General features: G+C 40.9%; 1 protein-coding gene across 3 annotated transcripts in view; it reads left to right on the top strand.

Annotated features, from left to right (window-relative positions):
- The first annotated feature begins 339 nt into the window (after window positions 1-339).
- The window catches only part of SOAT1 (sterol O-acyltransferase 1), a 64,989-nt gene continuing 45,156 nt past the window's right edge, over window positions 340-20,172 (top strand). Inside the window, exons 1-2 of one of the 3 annotated variants that reach the window (XM_008065128.1) lie at window positions 340-388; window positions 10,496-10,621. In XM_008065128.1, the coding sequence (XP_008063319.1) occupies window positions 10,504-10,621 (118 nt within the window). In that variant the 5' untranslated portion in view covers window positions 340-388; window positions 10,496-10,503. Of the gene's footprint in view, window positions 389-9,986; window positions 10,128-10,495; window positions 10,622-20,172 lie in introns of those variants that run through there. The other 2 variants (XM_021716097.1, XM_021716098.1) reach the window with 2 other exon arrangements.

Here is a 20,172-nt window from a genome sequence, read left to right as displayed (position 1 = left end):
AGACCTTGCCGCGGGTGTCACGATCTGCCGGTGCGAACCTCCCCTTGCAGGTCGCCGGGGCTAGCTGAGAGGTCTGGCGTCCGGGACCCGCGCGCCAGGGAAGGGGCGGGGCCGGGTGGGCGGTGGGCGGGGCCTTGCCGCCGCCGAGTCAACCAATAAAAGGCGGCGGCGCCGGGCGTGCGCGTGACGCAGCGGAGCCCGGAGGCTGGGGGCGGGGGGCACGGCGGTGGTGAGCTTTATCTGTCTGGGGCCGGGCGGGTGGCGTTGCGGGCCCTGGGCGCCCAGGGAGCTTGGCGGAGGTGACCGTGCCCCCCCCCCGGCCGCGTTGTGACGGCTCGTCGGCTCTGAGTTCTTGGCCGAGGTCCCCGCAGCTGGCGTCGGGCTCCAGGTAACGGCCATGCTCCCGCTGCCCCCTCCTTCCCGCCCAGGTCTCTCCGCCTCAGCCCGAGGGGAAGGGGAAGGCGGTGGCGGCCGCACTCCGGCCCGACGGGCCTGGCTTCGGCCGCGGGGGAAGCGGCTTGGGGCCGGCCGGGCAGGGGATGCCGCGCGGGTCCCGGGGAATTGGGGAGGGGAGGGCGGGGCAGTTGCCGCCGGACGCCGGGGTTCCTGGCGCCTGGTAGACCTTGGGCGCTTGTGTGATGCTCCCCAAGTCTCGTGGCATCCCTCAAGCCGGCAGTCACGAAAGTTACGAATTAGAAGGCGTTTTGTCTTTGAAAAGCGAAACAAAAAAATGCACTCAGGAAGTCAGCTTTTTCATAATTTAGGGGAAAAAGGTGTGGAAGGGAAGGGTGGCGTTAACAAGACATGAAAATCTGGGCATCGACATCTTTAATCAAGCTCATGTCTTATTTTAAAATCTTGGGATGTAGTTAAATTTCTGTCGTTGTCCATACGTGTTAAAAGACACGTGATTTAAATGACATGTATACTTGGAGTTATTTCTAAGTGAGAAACAACTACAAACTCTATTCTCTCTAGATTAAGTTCATTTTTAAGTGGCTGTCACCTATTAACACTTTTCCCCCTAGAGTACTTAGTTTCCTCTTCCTTAAAGTTGAATAATGATTTGAAACATTTTTTTCTTTTTTTGATTTTTTTTTTTTGAAAAAGTTGGGCGGTATCGGTGAATGACTTGTTAAGAAAGTCAGTGTGTTGTCGAGGCTTGAGAATGGGTTTTGGAAGGAGCTCTGATGCGTAGAAGAGTAATCATTTAGCAATGCACGTGTCTCAGTGCATCACGTGCTTAGAACCCGTCAGAGGTTTCACATTCTCTTCCGATAAAGACCGAAATACTGAATGAGCCCACTCTTCCTGTCTCCTGCTCATTTGGGTCACTTTCCTACTGGCTTTCCAGGCTCAAGCCACACTGGCATTTTATTTTTCTTCCTGGAAAGCCTTATTCTCTTTCATATCTCCTAACCTTTATGGATTTCATCCGCCTCTGATGCTCTATACCCTCCCCCCAGTTCATATACAAGCCTCAAATATCAACCACTTTCTCAGGAATTCACCCCCTCCCAGTTAAGGCTTTCTAGCACTGTATTTTTCAGTTAGTTATCAATTGTAATGAATTGTGTTAGTTAATCAGATGATTTAATTTTTTACTAGTAAATTTCACAAGGGCTAAGCTAATCTGGCTAGGAGGTTAATTCTCAGAGTCTGGCCCGATGAAAAAAATGAATGAATTGGAGGACAGAGGAAGGAACTTTTGAATAAGAAATACATAGTCCCCTTCTCTCCTTAGTTTCACTTTCTGTATTTTCAGCTACCTGAGGTCTGAAACAGTTCAATAAGATATTTTGAGAGAGAGATCATATTCACCTAACTTTTATTACAGTATATTATATTTTATTAGTTATTGTTGTTAATTTCTTACTCTGCCTAATTTATAAATTAAACTTTATCAAGGTATATATGGGAGAAGAGATGTATAGGGTTTGGTACTGTCCATGGTTCCAGACATCCACTGGAGTCTTGGAATGGATCCCCTGTGGATATGAGAGAATACTGTATTTACTAGGGGAGAGTGTCTTTTTTCTATGGGAAAGAAGTGGACAAAGTTTTTAACAAAGGCCTTTCAAGCTCATTTGCCTGAGAGGAGACCTTCATTTTGGAATTTGCCACACTGGATAACAGATTATACTAAACATACAGATGTAAATGAGAATTTGTCCATGTTCTTCCGTTTTGTTAATTAATGACTCAGTTCTGTGATATGTGAAAGTTGTAGGATCATATTAGGGCAAATCTTTGTTTGGAAGGAAGAGGGGAAAATTGTATGCTTTGGATTGTAAATTTTGTTCACAGTTTTTTCTTTTCCCCCACTGAACCTAAGGTTGATGTAGCAAAGTCCTTCATCTGAAGTAGGCACTTTAATTTGTGACATAGATTTATAGGCCCTTTTGAAAGCTTTATCAATAGGAACACTGCAGGCAGGCTAAAGTTGACACTTCTTTCCAACTTGTTTCATTTGTTTGTCAAACCAATTCTTTTTGCTTTGCTTTCTTAAGGCAAGCCAGATACTTACTATACTAAACATTACATAACTGCATACACAGATTAGAGTCTTAAATTATTGTTCAGTTGGTGTGTTGTATTTTTAAATAGCTATCTAGTCAGCTTTATGTCACCTGGAGGGGGGAATATTTCTACTGCCACTTACTGACTGTGTGACTTTGAACAAGTTTGTTAACATTTCTGAATCTCCTGCATCTAAAAAACATAGAAATGCTAAATAAGATATGTGTTGCACCCACTGCACTCAGCACTGTAAATGTTACTGGCTTAGTAAACATAGTTTTTTCTCTGCTGGACCTCTTGAGAGACTAGTCTTATGATCACGGTTTTTACTTCCTCAATTTATTTTGCAACCTACTCCAATATATTTCTTTATCCTTCTTCCTGAAACTAACTGTACATAAGTCATAAATATTAATGTTCCCAAATTGTGAAATACCCCACATCCCACTCTTCCCTTTTTTTCCCCATTTCGTTTTTGTTCTACTTGAACATAGATTACCTCTTAAACCCTCTAACTTGATTTCCAACATTGCTTGTGCCTGGTTCTCCTCTGATCTCTCTTAGGCCTTGCTTTTTTATTATTCTTTCACTGGCAATTGCTGATGTGAATTATGTCATTCCAAATTCTGTTCCTGATTGCTTCTGTTGTGAATTTACCTCATCGTGGAAGACTGTCTTTTCAGGTTTATAATCCAAATAAAAATACAAAGTATGGATTGCTAGTCACAGTGGTGTCTGAGGCAAATAGTGGATATGTCTGTATTGTGAAAAAGGTGACAATTTAAAAAAGACCATTTCACTTGTGCTTAATGACAAAAGTTTGCGGCAGCCATCTTCATATTTTTCTTTTCACCTGCTCTCAGTATTAGGAAAGTGAAAAATTTGCTGGTCATGAATGGTTAAGTGCCACATAATATTGGGGAAATAACCATCTGTAAAATGGGATGATAATATCTACTATGAACCATAGTAAGTGCTACCTAAATGTTAGATTTATTGTTTCCTAGGTAGTTTTACCTGGGAGACTGACTTCAGGTACCCATGGCCTTAGCTGCCACTGTACACTGATGAATTCCAGATTTCTGTTTTCAGCCTAGACTTGTATATTAAGCTATCACTTAGCTAACCCACAGGCACGTCATATTGAATTTTTCTACTCATTCTCTTCCAACTAAAATGCACTTAGGAAATCAACTTTTTCATAATTTAAGAAAAAAGTGTTGAAGGGAAGGGTGGCATTAACAAGACATGAAAATCTGGGCACCAGCATCTTTAATCAAGCTCATGTCTTATTTTAAAATCTTAGGATGTAGTTAAGTTTCTGTCATCCATAAGTACTAAAAGACACGTGATTTAAATGACTTGTATACTTGGAGTTATTTCTAAGTGAGAAATTGCTTGGTGATAATGGCACACCTATAGGCTATAGCCTTAGTAGTTAGGAAACTCACCTTGGTGATTTGTGTTGTTTTCTGCATATAGCCAGCTGGACATTTCAGACTTCTTAGCTTAATGTTTATAAAGTTATCTCATTTTCCTATCTCTTTCTTTCTTTTTTGAATCAGAGTCTCACTTTGTCGCCCAGGCTGGAGTGAAGTGGCACGCTCACGGCCATTGCAGCCTCGACCTATTGGGCTCAGGAGATCTTTCACTTCAGCCCCTAAGCCTTACAAGTAGCTGGAACTACAGGCATGCACCACCATGCCCAGCTAATTTTTTTGATTTATTGTAGGGATGAGGTTTCCTGAGTTGCCCAGGCTAGTCTTGAACCGTTGGCTCAGGCAGTCCTCTCACCTCTGCCTCCCAAATGCTGGGATTACAGGGATGAGCCACCATGCCCAGCTTATCTTTTCCCTTTCATTAATTGATTCATTTAATAAACATGTCATTTGGGCCTTACTTCAGACCTTTATCATTTTTGTGTGTGACATTGTTCTCCCACCAGTCTCCTTTCCCTAGCACATCCTCCCCGTTGTTTCCTGAGGAGTTATCTTCCAAAAACAAATATCAGTTCACCCTCATTTAAAAATTTTAGTTCCTTGTTTATGTGGTAAGTTTCAAACTCCTTAGAGTGGCCTCTAAGGGCCCTTGACCTTTTGCCCTTGACCTTTCATATACCTTGTGCTCTAGCCTATTCCTTCTCTTTCTTTAAGCTTTATCTAAATTTTAGCTTCTTCAAGAAACTTTTCCTACTTGCCCCAATCTCTCTTGGGCACCAGGCTTGTGTTCCCTTCATATGTCTTAATAACTGCTCTGAATACTATTAGGTGTTATAATTATGTTTTTGTGTCTTTCTCCCACTAGGTTTTCACTTCTTGGGAATACAGATTGTTATAGTCATCTTTGTATTCCCAAGGTCTAGCATAGAGTAGATCTCAAAAATATGTTTGAATTAATGAATCTATCACCATAGATAGAATCTAGCTAGTCTTTTTCATATGTTCTTTTTTTGTGTGTGTGTGTTTTTGTTTTTTTTGAGTTGGAGTTTCACTCGGTCGCCCTGACTGGAGTGCAGTGGCCGCTCCTGGCCACCGCAGCCTCGCCTGCTGGGCTCCAGCGATCCTTCCGTCTCAGCCTTCCGAGTAGCCAGAATTACAGGCGCACGCTACCACGCCCGGCTAATTTTTTGATTTATTGTAGAGATGAGGTCTCGCTGCCCAGGCAGGTCTCGAACCTGCGGGCTCAGGCAATCCACTCACCTCAGCCTCCCAAAGGCGCGGGATTACAGGCTGAGCCACCAAGCCCGGCTTCATATGTTCTTATTTTTGAGTTGCAGTCTCACTCTGTCTCACTAGGCTGGAAGGCAATGGCACGCTCACAGCCACTGCCGCCTTGACTTGCTGGGCTCCAGCGATCCTTAGGCCTCAACCTTCCAAGTAGCAGGAACCAAAGGCACTCACTACCATGCCTGGCTAATTTTTGGTTTATGTAGAGATGAGGTCTCACCAAGTTGCTCGGGCTGGTCTTGAACCTGCGGACTCAGGCAATCCACCTTGGCCTCCCAAAGTGCTGGGATTACAGGCTGAGCCACAGAACCTGGCCTTTTTTTCTGTTGGAAAAATTGGGACAGGATTACCTACCTCATAGGGTTATTGTTAGGAGTAAAGAAGATAGTTTAGCAAATAATAAGTACCCACTAAAGAACTAACAATTCTAACTAATAGCATTTATTCTAATTGCCTGAATTGTTTCAGGAGAATAATCTCCCGAGTTTGATTTTCCAGTGGAGTAAAGGGCATGGCATTTGTCTGCAAATTGTCTTTTAGAGTCTTAGAAAACCTAGTGTATTGGGTCCTGAATGGCAGATATTGATTAGAAGTCTTAAGCTCTACCTTAGCAGGGCTTGATGGCTCAGTCTGTAATCCCAGCACTTTGGGAGACAGGCAAGTGGACTGCCTGAGCCCATGGTTTCAAGACCACCCGAGGCAACTTGACGAGACCTGTCTCTACAATAAATAAATAAATAAAATTTAGTCGGGCGTGGTAGCATGTGCCTGTAGTTCTGGCTACATGGAAGGCTGAGGTGGGAGGTTCCACTGAGCCCAGGAGGTTGATGCTGGGGTGGCTGTGAATGAGACTTCAACCCCCCCCAAAGTCTTAAGTTCTAGGACAGATCATTTTAATAATTCCTATATACATACAGTTTAAATCCCAAATAAAGTAAATGTCCTCAGTAGTTGTTTTATATTTATCTTTTAGGACTATCAGGTAAAGACAGAAATAAAAGTGAAAGACATCAGTTCCAACTTTTTTTTTTTTTTTTTTTTGAGTAGGAGTCTCACTCTACTGGGCTCAGGTGATCCTTCTGCCTCAGCCTTCCAAGTATGTGGAACCACAGGCGGACACCACCACACCTCGCTAATTTTTAAAATTTATTGTAAGAGAGGAGGCCCCACCAAGTTGCCCAGGATGCTCCCAAACTCCTGGACTCAGGGAATCCTCTGGTCTCTGCTTTCCAAAGTGCTAGCATTACAGGTGTGAGCCACTGAGCCCTGCTAGTTCCAACTTTCGTATTAGCCTGTTAATGATTGCTTCTTGAACATGCGATGAGCAGTCTTTTTAAATTTCCTCAATGTATGTGAAAATACTTGGTAACTATTTATTCAGCAATTTGTTTTAAGTACAGAATGTGTTCTAGGCACAGTTCTAGATATTTGGGAAAAAATGGTGAAAAAGAAAAAAATAGACTTTTCATGGGGATTACAGTCCTGTGGGGTAGATAGAAAATAAACATAATGTGTTGGGGGATAAGTGCACTGAAGAAAATATGAAGCAAGGTAGGGGATAGATAAGAGAGGAACAGAGCTCCAGGCTGTTTATTTTAGATAGAACAGACAAGGAAGTTCCTGAGGAGGGAACATTTGAGTAGAGAACTTGAAAGAAATTCAAAAGAAAACCTTGAGGGTATCTGGGAGGAGATGCTTCAGGCAGAGGGAATAACAAAATCCTTTAAGTGGTGATGAGCTTGACTAGTTTAGGAAAATAGCAGAAGGTCAACATAAGAAGTAGAGAGAGTGAGTGAATCATAGTAGATGAGGTTCATGGTGTTGGAGGGGATTGTGGTGAGTGGCAGGTAATGTAGGAGTTACAAGACCATGGGAGGACTTGGAACAAAATCCAGTGTTTGAAGGGTTTTGAGTAGGGAAGTGACTTGATCTGACTTGACTTTTAAAAGGATTACTCTGGGTGCTGTGTTTAAGAAAAAGAGACTGTGGGAGCTTTTCTGTCCTCAATAAATCCTGCTTTCAAAAAAAGAAAAATAGATCAGAAAGGAGAAAGTGAAGGGAAAGCAGTTAGGAGACTACTGCAGTGAGGTGATAGAAGCTTAGAGTGTCATGAGAGTGGTGTTAGGTGGTGAGAAGAGGTTAGATGTGGATTTGCTGTTGGATTGGATGAGGGAAATTAATCAAGGATGACTCCTAGGTTTTTTGTTTTGTTTTTAAATCCAGACAGAGGGTGACTATTAGTCCCATTAACTGAGATGATTCCGGAAGACAGTGGGAAGAATAGAATTGGAGGTACCGACAGTAGTTCAGTTTTGGTCATGTTAAGTTTGAGATGCCTATGAGACATCTATGTGAACGTGTCCAGTAGGCTGTGGGTTATGAAAGGACAGGGATATGAAAGAAGTGTGAAAGTATCAGAATAAGTGAACTGATGGTGGTGAGGGTTAGATGCTGGAAGTCAGAACTGTGGTCATGGTACACCTGTTGGTAAAAGTATGTTCTAGGGGAAGATGTTTCTGGGACATAACAGTTTATTGGAGGCAGGAAGACGTAAAGGAGCTTAGAGGCCATGGTGTTGGATATTGAAGGAAAAAGAGTGTGAAAGAACTAGTGGTAGGGAGAGAGGTGAGAGTGAGGTATTCACATGTCAGTGAAAGAAGGGAGTGACCAGGAAAATGGTACATACCTGCCACAAGGAGAAGTACCTGGTATAGTAATCTGACTGAGGTATTTAAAATTGCTACTTAGATGCTTTCATCTATCTTCAGCAGTTGTTTCACTTATTTGATTCCAGAAAAAATTAAAAGAAAACTGATCTAGATTTTACTTTGCCAAGTCGTGATAGTTGAAAAACCAAGCAAACTCACCATATATTTCATCATTTCATACAGAAAGGGACATTTTAATATAAAAGTTTAGGAAGACCATAATCTAAGAATTTAGATTTATATAGCTTTAAAAATAATATAATGGACACGTCATCATTTTTCTTTTCTTGCTTTATTAGACTAATTAAAACTTTATCACATAGTGAAACATGGCTTTCTTTTTATTTTTAATTTTTTTCTTTTTGAGTCAGGATCTCAATCTGCTACATAGACTGGAGTATGGTGGCATGATCATGACCTCCTGGTGATCAAGTGATCCTTCCACCTTAGCCTCCCAGGTAGCTGGGACTTCAGGTATATACCACCCTGTTTAGCTCATTTTTAAATTTGTAGAGATGAGGCCTTGCTATGTTCCCCAGGCTGGTTTTGAACTACTGAGCTCAAGCAATCCCAAAATGCTGGGATTACAAGTGTGTGCCACTGTGCCTGGCTAGTGAAACACTGCTTTAGAGTAACCTTGTGCTATCCTGACTTTGATTATGTTTTTCAGGGCTTAAAATTACTCACTACTCCCTTCCTGAAAAAACTTCTAATTTCTTATGCCTTTACAGTTTGAGTCCTATTCTCCTTTCTAGTCTTTTGCCTCATCACATTTGCCAGCATTTTTTTTTTTTTTTTTTTGAGTTGGAGTCTCACTCTGTCGCCCAGACTGGAGTGCAGTGGCCACTCCCGGCCACCGCAGCCTCGACCTGCTGGGCTCTGGCGATCCTTCTGCCTCAGCCTTCCAAGTAGCTGGAACTACAGGCGCACGCTACCATGCCCGGCTAATTTTTTTTTTTTTTTTTTTTTTAATTGTAGAGATGAGGTCTCGCCAAGTTGCCCAGGCGGGTCTCGAACATGCGGGCTCGGGCAGTCCACTCACCTCGGCCTCCCAAAGTGCTGGGGTTACAGGCTGAGCCACTGAGCCCGGCCTCAGCATTTTTTTTTAAAAGCAGGATTTCTTGAGAGGACATAAAGGCTCCCATAGCAGGAGGGGACCCAAAGGAGTTGCCTTTTTTTTTTTTTTTTAATAATTGTGTTTGTAGTTTGCATTAATTTGGTGTTTGACTAATGCAGGTTCAAATCTGGCTCTGTCATTAGTTATGTGGTCTAGGACATATTATTGTAATGAGAAGAAAAGCAGCCCTTAGCATCCTGGAGTTGCCCTGGTGTTGCTATCAGCTGGGCCTTGGTGTTGCTGTGAGCTAGCCTGGCAGTTAACAGTTAGGTCTTCTTGGTATTCTTCTATTGAACACGATTAACTGAATATCAACATCAGACAAGGCAATTCTGTGACCATAACAGATCAAGACAAAAAGCAAGACCATGCCTTAATCATATCTGAACACAAAGAAAGCATGAACATTGTTTAAATCACAAAATATCAAATATCTCCCTCTCTAGGCTAATGTGAGTGATTGCTGCTACTTTACCAATTACAGCTTTAGCTTTCTAATAGTCTGCCCCCTTACAGAAAATATTTGTTGTTATACTCAGACATAGAACTGCTTCCACTTTCTGACAGTTCTTTATCCAGAGTAACTCCTGCTTCCTGGTACTCTCCTTGAAAATCATCTAGCCAAATCTCATTTCTAATATCTTCAGCTTTTTATGGTATGCATTCCTAATAAACTCAACTTGTTCAACTACAGGTGGGTTCCTGGTACATGGGAAAAGGATGTTAATAGTAACTACTTTGAACCATTGTTTTTTTTTATGTGAAAACTGGGGGTAGTATTTTTTATACAGAAGTGTTAAGAAGATTAAATGAGAAAACTTAAAGTACCTGGCAGGGTCCTTGCATTTAGTAGATACTCAACAAAAGCTTGTTTTCTGTTCTCTTGTAAGGTAGTCTGATTCAGTCATGATCCCATGAACAGAGCTTATAAGATCCTTATTTAAACCTTTCTCACATATGGAGTGCTCAGTTTGCATCCTTCAAGACTCAGTCCAAAATACCTTCTCTTCTATGAAACCTTTACATCTGCTGATCTTTCCTGTCTCTGAACTTAAGGTATTTATTGTTCTTTATCGTTGACTTTATTATTAATTGTACTCTACTTTGTGGCATCTTTGTAATTACCTTTTACTATTTAACTCTTAATTTTTCATATGTGTATGCCTTGTTCAACTAAATTGTTCTTTAAGACTGGGGTCTAGGTTTAAAAAGGGCCTTTGAAACCAGCTAGTTACTTTATAGGGGCTAATTTCTTAAATTTCTTACCTTAAGTATCTGGTACTCAGAAATTTCTTAAACATGATTAAAGTAATATAGAGGGAGAATATCATTAAATTTCATCTCTCCTAAATACTGTATAGTCACATTATGAAATTCACCTAAACCAGATGTTTAGTTCAAAGCTTTTAATGTCTTCTTCCTAGACAGTACAATGGTGGGTGAAGAGAAGATGTCTCTAAGAAACCGGCTGTCAAAGTCCAGTGAAAATCCTGAGGAAGATGAAGACCAGAGAAACCCTACAACGGAGTCCCTAGAGACACCTAGTAATGGTGAGGCTTTTCATTTTTTTGAGGTGAATTAATGAAATAGAGAACAATTTCAGTGTTCTAGAACAGGTATTGCTATTTCCTTAGTTCTCTTTATTATAAATGATTATTGGTAGAGATTTGTATTTCTGGTAGCAAATTAGAATGTAAGTTCTTTTTGTTAATTAATTCAGTGAACATCTGTTGGACATCTGCTATGTTCTATACGCCATTCATTCAGTTACCTTATCCATCAATAATTGCTGAAGTATTCTGCTGGATGCTGGGGTTTCTAGCAGTGATTAATATGGACTTGTTTGCCATTATACTCCAGGTTAAGTGAATGACAAAACCTCCAAAATTATACACATAATTAGATTATTACAAGTAAGTATAATATTCTTATAATATAATTACTCTCATAGCTTTAATGAGTAAAATGTGTGTAATTATGGTACCTAGCCTAATTCAGATCTGAGCTATAAATCTTGAGGGATGGGACGATTAGGGACTTTTATTAGTTCTTTTTTCAAGTTTGCTTAATGCATCAATACAAAGAAGAGTACAACACAGTGCTTGTTGTCAAGGTCAAAGTTTATGATATGAATGATAGACTTGTTGCCATCTATTGCATCGGGATATTTATGTTTGCAGTGACATTTGTATAAGTTTGATTTCAACAAGGATTTGATATTTGAGGTTTGTTTGGTTAACAAATAGGGGTGGAACTTTCTTAGGTTGTCTTTGGCATCTCTACTGTTTTCATAAAGAAATGTGGTTGTGTTGTGCCTACGTAAATTTAATTAAACTTAAATATCAACAGAGAAAGCTGGCGTGGTGGTTCGTGGTGGTTCATGCCTGTAATCCTAGCACTCTGGGAGGCAGCAGTGAGAGGACTGCCTGAGCTCAGGAGTTTGGGACCAGCCTGAGCAACATGGCAAAATCTTGTCTCTACAATACAAAAAAAAAAAATCGTCGTGTGTGGTGGGGTTTGCCTGTAGTTCTAGCTACTTGGAAGGATTGCCTGAGCCCAGCAGCTTGAGCAGCAGTATCTGTGAGCATGCCGCTGCACTCCAGCCTGGCGACAGAATGAGACTCTGACTTAAAAAAAAATCAACAACTAGTCCCACCAGGAATGTAAATATCACTGCTTAAGTTGGCATAATGAGGATTATTGATTGTTAGGCTCTTAATTAGCTGTATATGACATATTTATATTGCATATGACCTAGTTTTAATGTGATATAAAATGTGAAATTTATGCAAAGGATGAGAGTCAACATTGGGGAGAAACATTTTCCTTCCATAACTTAGTGATAACCCAGGTTGCTTCCTTGCCTATATTCTCATACATTAGAAATTTCATGTCTGTTTGCGTTGTTCCTCCCATCTCTTGGAGACAGAAAAATTATTTTAACGGAAACTTTCTGTTACCAGATGCAAATGTTCTCCTTATGTCAATTTTTTTTTTTGAGTCAGAGTCTCACTCTGTTGTCACGGCTGTTGCAGCCCCAACCTGCTGGGCTCAGGTTATCCTTCCACCTCAGCTTCCCAAATAGCTGGGACTACAGGTGTGCACCATCATGCCCAGACAATTTTTTAATTTACTGTAGAGATGAGGTCCTGCTAAGTTGCCTAGGTTGGTCTCGAACCCCTAGGCTCAGGCAATCCTCTTGCCTCTGTCTTCCAAAATGCTGGGTTTACAGGCATGAGCCAACTGTGCCTGGCTTCTAATTTCTTTAATTTTGTATTTAAGGAGTATTTTCAGTACTTCTTGTCTTAGTTCATTAAGTTTTAATCAATTCCAGGTTTTAGTGCAGATGTTAAAAATTGTTTAGCTTAAATCAAGAAATACAAGAACTTCCTTGGATTAGTATAAGTAATACTGATCTGAAAATGTTTCTATACTTATTTTAACATTTGTTCACCATAGGGATTAAGTGAATGGATAAGATGTGGCCTTTGAGAATGAGGTATTGAAGGATGCCAGACCAGTCAGGTTTGCCCACCAACCAGGACTACCTGGAGACTTGTTAGAAATGCCCTACCTAGCCGGGTACGGTGACTCATGCCTATAATGCCAGCACTTTAGGAGGCCAAGGCAAGAGGATTGCCTGAGCCCAGGGGTTCAAGACTAGCCTGGGTAACTTGGCAAGACCTCGTCTCTACAGTAAATCAAAATGTTAGCCAAGCATGATGGCATGTGCCTATAGTCCCAGCTACTTGGAATTCTTAGACAAAAGAATCACCTGAGTCCAGCAGGTGACTGTGAGTGTGCCACTGCACTCCAGCCTGGGTGACAGAGTGAGACTCCAACAAAAAAAGTAAAGAAAAGAATGCCCTACTTGATAGATGTTTGAATAAGGTCCCCAGGTTATTCATATTAAGTTTGAGACACAGCTCCTAATGTGGCAGTTCTCTCTCAATTGGAATCTGCATGAGAACCACCTATGGAATGAAAATAAGTTATCCAACAAAATAAACAGCTTCTTTGACTCCATTATAAATCTACTGAATCAGAATTTTTAGGGGTAGGGCCCAGGGATGTGAAGTTTGGAAAAGCTTGCTGGTCCATGGCCATGCAACCCTGAAGCACTTGATCTCATCTGAGAAAGCTTGCTGGATAATACTCATTGACATTAGTGGTTGAAAACCACCATTAACAAGAACTTTGAGACCCAACTTGTTTCATTAAACTTAACATGCGTAATTCTTATTCTGTGGTTTGTAATTCTAGTAATTTATGGGTTGCATGAGATTTGTCCTAATTTACCCAGTTTAGTCCCAGTTTTCACCTATGTCTAGTGTAATTCTTTTATTTTTTTTTTTTAGTCAGACTCTCAATCTGACACCCAGGCTGAAGTGCAGTGGCATGCTTATGACCACCGCAGCCTTGACCTGCTGGGCTTAGGCCATGCTTCTGCCATAGTCTTCCAAGTAGCTGGAACTATAGGCATGTGCCACCATGCCCGGCTAATTTTTTTGTTTATTGTAGGATGAGGTCTCACCAAGTTGCCCAGGCTGGTCTCGAACCTGTGGGCTCAGGCAATCCTCTCATCTCGGCCTCTTAAAGTGCTAAGATTATAGGTGTAAGCTACCGTGTCCGGCCAAATGTAATTCTTTATAGTACTCCTTTTCATTTTCAGAAGTGTCCCAGTTTGATTATATTATATAATTACCTAATCTTTGGATTATTGAATTAATTATGACCATTATTGTGACTTGCACCATATTTAGTTGTATACTTTTCTTTTTTTTTTTTGAGTAGGAGTTTTATTCTATCGCCCAGACTGGAGTGCAGTGGAATGCTCACCACCACCACAGCCTCCACCTGCTGGGCTCAGGTGATTCTTCCTCTTCAGCCTTCTAAGTAGCTGGAACCACAGGCATGTACCACCATGCCTAGCTAGTTTTTTGATTTATTGTAGAGATGAAGTCTTGCCAAGTTGCCCAGGATGGTCTTGAACCCCTGGAATCAGGCAGTCCTCTCGCCTCTGCTTCCCAAAGTGTTGGGATTACAAGTGTGAGTCACTGTGCCCAGCTTATATACTTTTCACAAAAGTATCTCTAGTTTGTCCAGTGTCTATTAGGTGAAGTATTATGATTCTTTCTTTCCTTCTCCTCTGTCCCCTTCTCTGTCTTTTATTTATTTTTATTTTTTTGAGTCGGATTCTCACTCTCGCCCAGGCTGGACTGGAGTGCAGTGGCATGATCATGGCCACCACAGCCTTGACCTATTGCGCTCAGGCTATCCTTATGCCTCAACTTTCCAAGTAGTTGGGAATACAGGTATGTGCCACCATGCCTGGATAATTTTTTGATTTATTGTAGAGACGAGGTATTGCCGAGTTGCCCAGGTTGGTCTCAAACTCCTGGACAATTCTCTTGCCTTGTCCTCACAAAGTACTAGGATTACAGGTGTGAGCCACTGTACCTGGCTTCTTTCTCTTTCTTTTTCCTTTAATTTCTCCTAATTTTTCAGTGATATTTGCATACCATAAAATTCACCATTTTCAAGTGCACCATTCAGTGGTTGCCTGTATATTTAATAGGTTGTAGAATATCACTACTGTTTAATTCCAAAACATTTTTACCAGCCCAAAAAGAAACCCTGTACCCATTAACAGTCACTTCTCATTCTCCCTTCTCTCAGCCCCTAGCAATCACTAATCTACTTCCTGTCACTTTGGATTTCTGGCCATTTAATATAAAGAGATTAATAGAATATGTGGCTTTTGTGTCTGGCTGCTTTCACTTGGCATAGTGTTTTCAATGCTTGTTTGTTTATTAATTTGAGGAAGACTCTTGCTATGCTGCTCAGGCTGTAGTGCCAGTAGCTCTATTCACAGGCACACTGCAGCCTCAGAATCCTGATCTCAAGTGATCCTCCTGCCTCAGCTTCCTGAGTAATATGTTTTAATATGTGTCAGTACTTAATTCTTTTTTTTTTTTAATGGCTGAACAGTGTTTCATTGTATGTGTATAACTCATTTTACTTATCTATTAGTTGAGAAACATTTTCGTTTTGGGGGGTTATTTGCAGTTTTTGGGTATTACAAATAATGCTGCTGTGAATATTTGTGTGCTGTTTTTTGTGTGAAAACATGTTTTCGGTTCTCTTGGGTCTATACCTAGGAGTGGAATTGCTGAGTCACATTGTAAATCTAAGTTTGACTTTTTTTTTTTAAAACAAGGAGGTTAAATCTTTTATTATTTGTTTCTTTTTGCTGCAAGCTGTTGCTTCACTGTATAAAAACAGCACAGTAAATGCAGTATGACATAAGATTAAGCTAGTATTGTTCTTCATCTGACACACCAACAAAAACTTTTCCATTCCCAGTTATTTCCAATGGAAAGATTAGTATTTCAACCTAAATTCAGGTGTGGATGTAAGCAAGTTACAATGTTATATAAGGCTTAAGATAACTTATAGTTATATAATCCTTAAATTACATAGTTTTCTTTCTTTTTTTTTTGTTTATGAGTCGGAGTCTCATTCTGTTGCTCAGACTAGAGTGCAGTGCAGTGGCACGCTCATGGCCACCATAGCCTTGACCTGCTGGGCTCAGGTGATCCTTTCACTTCAACCTTCCAGATAGCTGGAACCACAGGTGCGCATCACCATGCCTGGCTAATTTTCTGATTTATTATATTGACAAGGTCTTGTCATGTTGCTCAGGCTGTCTCTATGAATTTGACTACTTTAGCTCTCTCCTGTAGGTAGAAATCATACAGTATTTGTGTGTGTGTAAGTGTGACTAGTTTATTTCACTTAACATTGTCAGAGTTCATCCATACCCTGTTTTCAGTTCTTTTGTGTGTATACCCAGATATAAGATTGCTGGATCATATGGTAGTTCTATTTTTAATTTTGTAAGGAACTGCCACCGTTTTCTACAGTGGTTGCACCATTTTACACTCTCACTAATAGTGCACATGGTTCCAGTTTATTCACCTCCTCACCAACACTTGTTATTTTTATTTTCAGGCATTCCTCTCGCCTCCACCTCCCAAAGTGCTGAGATTACAGGCATGAGCCACTGTGTCCAGCTACATAGTTTTCATAACCAGTTTTATGGATATTTCATGAATTCTGAATACTAGAGTCTAGTCTCAGCATCAGAGGGTGTTGTGAAAAAAGATGCATACTGTGTTTATCTCCAATCCTTAGAAGGTTAAGCAGCACTTTCTCTATTAGTAGTATTGAGTAGTTTCTTTTCCCATCAATATTGCTAAAAGTTGCCATTCTGAGTCTTATATCCACCACTAATTAAGACCACTATGCTGGATGATGTTATTTCATACCAGTTTATTCAGGACTCCCGTCTCACTCCTCGACAGACATGACGTACTTCTCATATGCCTCTTCACTTGTCAGCTCATCTAGTTCTGAAGGGTTACTCAGCCTCATCTTGACCAGCCAACCACCTTCATAACAAGATTTGTTGACAAGTCCTGGGTTTTCTGCAAGAGCTTCATTAATTTCAGTTACTTCTCCTGATAACAGAGAATTGAGTTCACTAGCAGCTTTCACACTTTCCAAAACCCCAGACTCATCTTGTTTGTTCAATTTTGCCCCAACTTCAGACTATAGTAAAAAACATCTACCAAAGCTTCCTATGCAAAATTGCTGGTTCCCACTGTTTCAATTCCATTTTCTGTTGTTATCCATTCATGTTTCTCTGTGAATTTACACACCAAGATCAGGGCAGGTTCAGTGCGCAGCCCCCAGGGCCTCAGCAGACAGGGCACAGTGGGCCACCCAGGTTGTGCGCAGGCTGCAGACAATGGCCTGTGCACTCTATGCCACTTGCAGTACCGTGTTCGCAGAGGTGCCGAGGGTCAATACGCTGTGCCTTGGCCAGGCCACCTGGGCCAGAGGGCCTAAGTTTAACTTTTTGAGGAACTGCCAAGCTTTTCCAAAATAGTTACTCCATTTTATATTCCCACCAGCAATGCATGAGGGTTCCAGTTTCTCCATATCCTCACCAGTACTTGTTAATTTTGATGATAGCTATCCTAGTGTGGGCAACATGGTATTTTATTGTGGCTTTGAATTGCATTTTCCTGATGGCTAATAATGATGAGCATCTTTTCATGTGCTTATTGGCCATTTGTATATCTTTTTTTTGGAGAAATGTCTGTTTATATCCCTTATCCATTTTAAAGTTGGGTTATTTGGTCTTTTGTCATGGAATTGTAAGTGTTCTTTATTTTGGATATGAGACCTTTATGAGATACGTAATTTGCAAATACTTTCTCCCATTTTGTGGTTTTCTTTTTGCTTTGTTGATGGTGTCCTTTGCATCACAAAGTTTTAAAATTTTGGTGAATCTGGTTAATCTATTTTTTCCTTTGGTTGCTTGTACTTTAGATATATCTAAGAAATCATTTTCTAATCCAAGATCATAAAGATTTTTTTACATTTTAATTGTGGTAAAGTGCACATAACAATTTACCATTCTAACCATTTAACTGTACTGGCCATTAGTTTTACGTTGCTGTGGAACTATCACCATCATCCATCTCAAGAACTCTTTAATCTCCCAGCCACTGGCAACCACCATTCTGCTTTCTGTCTCTATGAATTTGACTACTCTAGCTATCTCCTGTAGGTAGAAATCATACAGTATTTGTGTGTGTGTATGTGTGACTAGTTTATTTCACTTAACATGGTCAGAGCTCATCCATAACCCTGTTTTCAGTTCTTTTGTGTGTATATCCAGATATAAGATTGCTGGATCATATGGTAGTTCTATTTTTAATTTTGTAAGGAACTGCCGCAGTTTTCTCCAGTGGTTGCACCATTTTACACTCTCACGAATAGTGCACATGGTTCCAATTTATTCACCTCCTCACCAACACTTGTTATTTTATTTTTATGTTAGCTATCCTAATAGGTGAGAGGTGATATCTCATTTGACTTGCATTTCTCTAATTATTAGTGATATTGAGCATCTTTTCATGTACTTTCTGGCCATGTATATTATCATTGGAGAAATGTATATTCTCATCCTTTGACCATTTAAAAATTGGGTTATTTGGGTTTTTTTTTATTGTTGTTGAGTGTGTTCTTTGTTGTGCAACAGTTTAAGTTTGACTTAGTCCTATTTGTCAGTTTTTGCTTTTTTTGCCTGTGTTTGGTGTCATATCCAAGAAATAATTGTCAAATTCAGTGCTATATAGCTTTCTCCCTATGTTTTCTTCTAGAAGTTTTATGGTTTTGGGCCTTCTATTTAGGTCTTTAGTCCATTGAAAGTTAATTTTTGTATATAGTATAGGATAAATGTGCAGATGTAATTAAGTTGGGAATTTTGAGGTAGTGTCTTAGTTGGTTCAGGCTGCTATAACAAAATACCTTAGACAACAGAAACAACAGAAATTTATTTCTCACATTTCTGGAGGATGACAAGTCCATGATCAGGATGTTGTCATTGTCTGGTGAGGTCCTGCTTCCCCTTGTCTGGCACCTTCTCCCTGCATTCTTACATGGTAGAAGGAGCTAACTAGCTCTCTGGAATCTCTTTTATAAGGGTACTAATACCATTCATGTGGGTGGAGCCCTCATGACTTAATTAGCATCCCAAAGCCCCACCTTCTAATACAGTCGCATTGGGGATTAGATTTCAGTGTATGAACCTTGAGGGGCACAATCATTCTCATCTCTGGCCCCAAAATTCATATCCTTCCCACATGCAAAATACATTCATTCTTTTTTTTTTTTTTTTTTGAGTTGGAGTCTCACTCTGTCGCTCAGACTGAAGTGCAGTGGCCGCTCCTGGCCACCACAGCCTCGACCTGCTGGCCTCCGGCGATCCTTCCGCCTCAGCCTTCTGAGTAGCTGGAACTACAGGCGCGCGCTACCATGCCCGGTTAATTTTTCGATTTATTGTAGAGATGAGGTCTCGCCAAGTTGCCCAGGCGGGTGTCAAACCCGCGGGCTCAGGCAATCCACTCACCTCAGCCTCCCAAAGGCACAGGATTACAGGCTGAGCCACCGAGCCCGGCTAATACATTCATTCTATCTCTCTTTTTTTTTTCTTTTTTGAGTTGAGGTCTCACTGTCACCCACACTGGGAGTACAGTAGCATGCTTACGGCATGAGCCCCCAGAATTCTAACTCATTCCAGCATCAACTTTAAAGTCTTAGTTCAAAGTCTCATCTAAATAAGATATATGGGTGAGACTCACAGTGTAGGATTCATTCTGAGGCAAATTCCCCTCCAACTGTGAGTGCTTGAAATCAAACAGGTTATGTGTTTCCAAAATATAGTGGTGGGACAGGTATAGGCTAGACATTTTCATTCCAAAAAGGAAAGAAGAAACAGATAATAGGTAAGTCTGAAACCTAACAGGACAAACAACATTAAATCTTAAAGCTTGGGAATAATCTATGATTTGGTGCCTGCCTTCTGGACATACTGGGGAGGGGATTGGGCCCCCAAGGCTCTGTTTGCACAGCCCATGTGGCATTTCTCATGGGTTAGTCACTCGCCTGGGGCTCTCCTAGGCTGAGCTTGCATGAAGGTGACTCTACCAGTCTGGGGTCACTGGGGTAGCTCTGCCTCCAAGGCTCCATTCTGCAGTAGCCTACAGCAGTTCTCTGCCTGGGCCCAGTGTCTTCTAATCCTCATGACAATGTCAGGTGTGGCATTTCAAACAGATACAATTGAGGGTCTGCCAGATGACATGACTGTTGTAGATGCAGCTTTGTAAAGATGACAGATAAACTAAATAGATGTCTGCAACTTCTAGAAGAGGAGAACAAAAAACATGCTAGAAAGAAAATAGTCATGTATTCAGTTGCTGTAGCATTCTGGCTGCTTAATAGCAGTCTCTGGTTTTGCCACTAGAGGTAATGTCAGCTTTCAAAAATATCGTCTTAACATTTCTGGTGACATGTGCTTATAGTCCCAACTACATGGGAGGTGATACAGGAGGACCATTTGAGCCCAGGAGGTGGGAGTCTAGCCCGGGCAAAATAGTGAGATTCTCTCTCTTACAAAAAAAATTGTTTCAGCCGGGCTCGGTGGCTCAGCCTATAATCCCATGCCTTGGGAGGCTGAGGTGAGTGA

The sequence above is a fragment of the Carlito syrichta genome, unplaced genomic scaffold, assembly GCF_000164805.1.
Source record: "Carlito syrichta isolate Samal-C Ts95f unplaced genomic scaffold, Tarsius_syrichta-2.0.1 Scaffold308161, whole genome shotgun sequence".
Classification (NCBI taxonomy): Eukaryota; Metazoa; Chordata; class Mammalia; order Primates; family Tarsiidae; genus Carlito; species Carlito syrichta.
The sequence above is the reverse complement of the archived record's forward strand: the minus strand, read 5'-3'. Positions and strand labels throughout refer to the sequence as shown.